Below are 7,131 nucleotides of genomic sequence, written 5' to 3' on the forward strand. Positions count from 1 at the left end.
CTGTGTACCGATCCCAAAAAGAAATATGGAGACAGAGTTTTGGAGAAACAAGAAAAATGGCTTCAATCTTTGCCTGGCAAAGGGGGTAACACAGCAAGCTAGCGCCTCAAGAGCTGTGCCCCCTTCCCTGGGGAATAGGGAAAGGTTATATAGCCTGGGGCTCATGGTCTGGGGTAAGTGGTAAAGCTCAAAGTAATGAAGGTCTTGCATTTCTTTAGTTCTACAAATTCATGGCCAAAGTTGTCATCAGGTGGCTCAACAACCTGGTCTGGTGTCCCTGAAGTTATCGGCCCAGTGACCTTCTGTCCCAAATGAAGAGTGCTACAAGGGAGTGTAGCGGGAGAAGAAATGCCAGGTGCAAAGGGTAATTCATGTGGAGTCAGAGTAATCAGCTTTGTGAAGGACGTCTAGCTACAAGTGTTTGTTAGAAGTAACAGCTAAAGAATAACCACGACTGATTAACTCTTTCAGGCCTGTTTATGTTGTTTCCCCAGCCTGTTCATTGTTTCCTTATTTTCCTTGTTTATCAGAAAACAGAAGTCTCATTTCTATTTTTGCTGCAACATTAGCAGCAAATGTTGGACATCTTTTCGTGAGCTTTTTGCCTTTTTTGGTCAAGTGTCTGTTTAACTCTTTTCCTCATTTTTAAAACTGGGTTTTAGTTTTCTTCTGAGATATTAAAAATAACTAGGTATAATTTACATATCATAAAATTCACACATTTTAAGTGTACAGTTCAATGAGCTTAATAAGTTTATCACTATAACCCAGTTTTAGAACACTGACATCACCCCAATAAGACCACTCATACCCATCTATTCTTCCTTTTGAGTTTTGAGGGTTCTTTATATGTTCTGGATACAAGTCCTTGGTTGGATATGTGATTTGCAATATTTTCCAGATAAAGGGATTCTTGTAAGGAGAATGAAAATTCTCTAAATGGGGGCCTGACAGTAAGTCCCAATTCTTACAAACATTTTCTGAATCCTGCAAAATGTCTCCTTTTGTTTGGTTTTAATGTGGGTAGGTGACCCATTCTGGAAATAATAAAGGTGACTGACCTGTCCTGTGATAGAGGAATTCCAAGGAAGCCTACAGGTACCCCACCCCACTCCTGGGGGGTGGTCCGAGAGACCAAGGGGCCCCAGGGCGGTCTGCTCCGTCACAGAACCATCCTGGTGCACCCAGGGCGCAGATGGGCCGGTGGGCAGAGGAGGTTCTGCAGGGGCCAGCAAGGGCAGTGCTTTCTCTGATGGCTCCATCTCCAAGACTTATTTTTAATTTGGTTATTTCTTTGTTTTGTTTTACTTTTTATCAAGATATTGCAACATATTCGACAGTAGACTAGAATAACAAACCTCCAGGTGTTTCTCATCTAGCCTCATCAATTACCAACTCAATGGCCGATATTGTTTCAACTGACTCCAACCCTCCTCTTCACGGTAACCCTAAGGACTCTTAAAAACACAAATACCATTATCACTCCTAAAATATTTAACAATTACTTAATAGTGTCAAAATCTTGAGTCCTCATCTTAAGGATGTGTTAGAACCTTTCAGGCAGGCCGGCGACCGTCCGTCTAGCCCGGTGGTCCCCAAGCCCGGGGAAAGGAGAGACTCGCACCCACCCAGGAAGCCAGGAACAGAGATTCGACCCCTATTCTTCCCCGTGGTTTGCCAGTACCTGCATGGATTGGCCCGGCGCGGAGCCGTCCGTGGGCTACACCGACCACAGAGGGAGGGATGAGACCGCCCAACACAGCGCACTAGAGGACCAGCGCATCCCTGTTATCGGACGCTAGCGCACCTCTCTGCCCCGCAGAGGCTCGGAAACCCCACGGCGGCGGGCGGGGCTGCGCCCGCGATTGGGGGTGGGGCTGGAGCAGCCGGGGCTCCGCACGCCGCGCCCTGGTCCCGCTCCGACTGGGCGGGCAGCGCCTGGAGCCCGGCCAGGCGAGTCTGTCTCCGCCACTGTCCCGCCGGCTCCCGACCGTCCGGCTCTGCTCGGTCTGCCTTCCGCCCCACGTCGCCCGCCCGGTCAGCGCGGAACCTCTGGCCAGAGGGCAGACCAGCCATGGGCGCCCAGCCGCGCGGAGTCCGCGTCGCGAAGCTCTTGCCTCCCTGGGCGCCGCCGCCGCTGCTGCTATTTCTGCTGCTGCTGCTGCTGCCAGGTACGCGCGCGGGGCGAGGGGGACTGGAGGGACGGGCGCCCAGCCCGAGCGGGGTCCGAAGGGGATGCGGCCCGGAGCGCAGCGCGAGGAGGTGGGGAGAAGGGCGCCGTGGCTGGGGACCCGAAACTCGCGTGGACTGGCTCCGGCCCGGCGGCGAGTTTGGTGGGGGGTGCGTGTTTTCCCCTCGGCGGGCCCCTCCTTGAGAGTGATTTGTGCGCTCCCTGGAGGCGCGAGGAGGGCCCGCACTGGGGCTCTTCCTTCCACAGCCCAGCGTTACAGATTCGAGTCTCGGCCCTGCCCATTGTCTTGCTTGGCGCACTGGGTGCTGAACTGACGCGCCCAGGCCGGGGTTCCACTGTCTGCATCCCGCCCACCTCCTCGTTTTACGAATATCTGGGGAAGCTGAGGCCAGAGAGGGCTCAAGGTTTGATCGAGGCCACCTGGGGCAGAGGGGAGTCGTTAAGGGGCGCCAGCCTCTCCTCCTTGTCCTCGCCTCTCCGCACTCCTGGCACCTCCCCGCCTTCGCCTTCTGCCCGGTCTCTAAGAGAAGCCTGTTAGGGAGAAGCCGGCCCTGATAGAAAGGCTTTTGAGTGTCCTGGGAGGGGTGGTAGATACCAGGGGACGAGGGATGTGGCAGGGCTGCAGGCGGTCCCTGCAGCTGGGAGGGTAAGTGTGTTGGGAGACCACGTTGTGACCATGCACTCAGAGCGCTGTTCCTGCCCCTCCGGTGCTGAGGCCCCCACTACTCAGAGCGCTGAACACTCCCCACGGAGCTCCTGAATGTGGCCCCTTCTTTATTTGGCGGGGGGTTAGGGGACAGTCAAAATCCCTGGAGAAGTTGGGTTGGACTTAAAGGATTCCCCTCATCCCCTCCCCAGATTTTTCCCAGATCTGTGAGAAGCAGCAGAGACAGCTGACTCAAGATGCCTGGAGTGTGGCTTATAAAAAAGAGGGTCCCCAGGGGTTTCAGAGAGGGAAGGGTCTTTGATCAGCATGTGAAGACAACATCAGCAGGAACCGTGGGTCGCACTCTGAGAGCATGGGAGCCATGTAGGCACCCACTTCTAAGATGTTTGGTGGCCAAACCCCTACAGGGTCCTGAGTGGGAAGAAGGAAAGCCCCAGTCCTAGGTTGTAGTCTCCCTCGGGCCTGGGGTACTCCTGCCCTGGGAGTGGACTGGTCGCCTCTCCATTGTGGCTGTATGCAGGCAGATTGCATTTGGATCACGCTGCTGCCGTGCAGTAACAAAGATGGTGAGGACGGTTCATGAGCTCTTACCATGAGCTCCATGCCTGCATGGAGCTAAGCACTTCACTCATAACAACCCTAAGAGGTGGATACATTTATAATCTTTCACAGATGAAGGAAATGAGGTCTAGAGAGGTTAAGCCACTTGCCTAAGCTCACACAGCTGACAAGGATTCTGTCAGGATTTGCACCAGATCTATCCAAATTCAGAGCCCAGGCTTGTAATCATTGTGCTTCTCAACGAATGTGTGTGACCTGATGGAATCCCTTCTCTCTTGGGCCTCAGTTTCCTAGTCTTTAACTTCAAGGAGTAGGACTAGTCTGAAAGTCTGGAGTTCCAGAGAGTACCCTCAGCAGATGGAGAGGAAGCTGTAGGTGGATGGTGTCCCTGGTGAGGGGAAAAGTGACTTCCCCAGGATCTGACAGGGCTACTTCCCTCAGTGGCCAGAGCCTCCGACGCCGAGCATCGTCTGTTTGAGCGGCTGTTCGAAGATTACAATGAGATCATCCGGCCAGTGGCCAATGTGTCCGACCCAGTCATCATCCAGTTTGAAGTGTCCATGTCTCAGCTGGTGAAGGTGGTGAGTGCCAGAGCCACAAGCCGTGGCCGTGGGGTATGGAGCTTCTGGAATAGCCTTTCCCAGAACCAGCCTTGTTTTTGTAATTCACCATCTACTTTAATCCCTCTTTCTAGGATGAAGTAAACCAGATCATGGAGACCAACCTGTGGCTGAAGCAAGTAAGTGACCAGACCCTGGGCACTGCTGCCCCCTGGTGGTGACTGCCTTATTTGCTGTCTGTGAACCAAGGGCCAAAACGCCTACTTCACTCCTGTGGACCCAGATTGAGGTCCACTGACTGGCTGGTCTGTCTCTACCTGGGCTTGGGGTCATATGCACTGCTCTACACCCCTGTGGAAAGACTGCAGGGCCCAGCCCCTCAAGTCACAGACGATAGACTGCGTCCTGGACTGCGTCCTCCATGCTCAGACAAAATGGGGCTGACCCGGGCCTGGAGCCCTGGCCCCGACTCTAGGGTGGCGCCTGAGGCACCTCTTCCCCTTCCTCTTGCTAAAAACTCATCCTTGTTGTTGATGGGGGGGTGGGAGCTGGGGTTCTGGATTTTCCTGTTCAGATTGGGACCAAAGAAATGGGCTTCCACATGTTCTCCCCAGGGAGGCTTTGTGCAGACGTGGACAGATAACTCACTGGCCTAAGGGTGATCCTCCCACCAGCTCAAGCCAACTGGACACTCAGCTCATGCAGCCTTCCTTCCTAGGAGGCTGGCAAGCCAGTTGGGCACGGTGCCCACTCACCGCCCTATGGTACACGTTCCCTCCAGCCACAGCTTCACCTCTCTCCCCTCAGGTGCTCAGGCCTCACATCCCCCAGCTTCTACACCCAAACACTTCCTGGGCCCTGGTGGGATCATGGTTCCTTCCCCAGACCCTTCAGAGGCCAACCCTGCTCAACCCGGAGGTGGAAGAGGGTTCTGTGTGTCATGAGCGCCGTTACTGGGGCCTGATGGCATGTCCAAGCCATTTCAGGGATGTAAACAGCAGGAGCTGAAGGCAGGGACCTGGACCTGGCACTGGAAGTGACTGGAGAAAGCCCTAGTGGTCCTGATTGATTGATGGGGACTGGGCTTGCCCCACTCATGGGGGCGGCCTGCACACTCAGCCCAGTGCTGTCTCCCCACTAGCACCCACATGAGGAATGGGCCAGTGTGGTCTGCATTGCAGAGGCGGCTCTGACGTGCAGCCGAGGTGGGGAGGTCACCAAGATGAGTGGTGTCAAAAGAAGTAAAACCATGCTTGTCCTTCCACTGCCCCCCTCTCCCTCCTTGCCTTCTCCCCCCAGATCTGGAATGACTACAAGCTGAAGTGGAACCCCTCCGACTACAATGGAGCGGAGTTCATGCGTGTCCCTGCACAGAAGATCTGGAAGCCAGACATTGTGCTGTATAACAAGTAAGGTGCTGGGTGGCCCCCACCTCTCAGGGCTGTCAGCCTGGACCTGGGTCCTTGGCCTGCTGTGCTTTACAGCCTGGTCTTCCTGGGACCTTTTCCAAGAGAGCTCCATTCATTTGGTTCATTCCGCAGGTATTTATTGACCTACTATGTGCCAGGTCCTAGAGATACTGTGGCACAAGATAGATACCCTCCCCCTTGCCTCTAGGAGTTTATCAGACACACCAGGGAATACAGGAATGAGTTACAGTATCCAAATATGCAATTACAGACTGGAGGAAGGGCAAGGAAGGAAACATGGGGGTGGGCTTCTGTCACCAAGGCAGGACCTGGCCATCCCTGTAAGTCAGGCTGTAGCCACGCCCCATGGTTAGACCACAGGAAAGCTTCATTCTTTTTTTTTAATGGATGACCACAACAAAAGCAACAATGATTGCAACTACCAAACACGAAACACACTCGTACTGTCATAATGTTGACATTCAGTCCAGTGATCCTCCACTGTAACAGCTCCTTTACTTTGCAGTGAAAATTGATTTGTATATTTTTTGCCTCTGAGTCCTTGTGGGATTTTTTTTTTATTATTCAAACAGAAAGTCACAAAAATTGTAATCATCCTCATCAGTTCACTCAGTCCCATGTAATTAATTTTTTTTCATCTTGATCTTTTGTTAGCACTTTTATGAATTCATCAGTTTTCCATTAGAGTTCTGAAAATGCTTATTCATTCAGTTCAGCACTATAGTCAGTTACCAGAAACCTGTACTTGTCAGAGTCTTTTCCATGAATTCCTTGAAGATGAAACCCTTTTATAGGAACATTTTGTGAAAGCATCAGAGTACACCCAGAACTCTCTGTAAATGACAAAAGACTTAAATATTACCACGGTTAAAGATATGATGAAAGTTCATAATAATGCAGCTGACAAGGAAATTTAGTTATTTCTGAGATATACATTTTAAAGTAATAACTAGAGTTATGACTTCTAACATTATACCAGAAAATATAAGACTTTTAGAAATTTCATGTAACGTTTGAATCATTTATATTAATATATTTCCATACAAATAACCCAAAGAAAGTTTAGTATTAGTTGTTTTTTTTGTTTGTTTTTTTGTACTGCAGGTTCTTACTAGTCATCAATTTTATACACATCAGTGTATACATGTCAATCCCAACCGCCCAATTCAGCACAACACCATCCCCACCCCACCGTGGTTTTCCCCCCTCGGTGTCCATATGTTCGTTCTCTACATCTGTGTCTCAACTTCTGCCCTGTAAACCGGGTTCATCTGTACCATTTTTCTGGGTTCCACATACATGCGTTAATATACTATATTTGGTTTTCTCTTTCTGACTTACTTCACTCTGTATGACAGTCTCTAGATCCATCCATGTATCAACAAATGACTCAATTTCGTTCCTTTTTATGGCTGAGTAATATTCCATTGTATATATGTACCACTACTTCTTTATCCATTTGTCTGTCGATGGGCATTTAGGCTGCTTCCATGACCTGGCTATTGTAAACAGTGCTGCAATGAACATTGGGGTGCATGTGTATTTTTGAATTATGGTTTTCTCTGGGTATATGCCCAGTAGTGGGATTGCTAGATCATATGGTAATTCCATTTTTAATTTTTTAAGGAACCTCCATACTGTTCTCCATAGTGGCTGTATCAAATTACATTCCCACCAACAGTGCAAGAGGGTTCCCTTTTCTCCACACCCTCTCCAGCATTT

General features: G+C 50.8%; 1 protein-coding gene across 1 annotated transcript in view; it reads left to right on the forward strand.

Annotated features, from left to right (window-relative positions):
* Window positions 1–2,074: 2,074 nt before the first annotated feature.
* The window catches only part of CHRNA3 (cholinergic receptor nicotinic alpha 3 subunit), a 24,786-nt gene continuing 19,729 nt past the window's right edge, over window positions 2,075–7,131 (forward strand). The window contains exons 1-4 of the mRNA XM_027123721.1: window positions 2,075–2,171; window positions 3,861–4,000; window positions 4,114–4,158; window positions 5,279–5,388. Of these exons, the coding sequence (XP_026979522.1) occupies window positions 2,075–2,171; window positions 3,861–4,000; window positions 4,114–4,158; window positions 5,279–5,388 (392 nt within the window). The remainder of the gene's footprint in view (window positions 2,172–3,860; window positions 4,001–4,113; window positions 4,159–5,278; window positions 5,389–7,131) is intronic.

Source organism: Aethalodelphis obliquidens, unplaced genomic scaffold, assembly GCF_003676395.1.
Source record: "Aethalodelphis obliquidens isolate GAN/ISIS:26980383/991018 unplaced genomic scaffold, ASM367639v1 scaffold26, whole genome shotgun sequence".
Classification (NCBI taxonomy): Eukaryota; Metazoa; Chordata; class Mammalia; order Artiodactyla; family Delphinidae; genus Aethalodelphis; species Aethalodelphis obliquidens.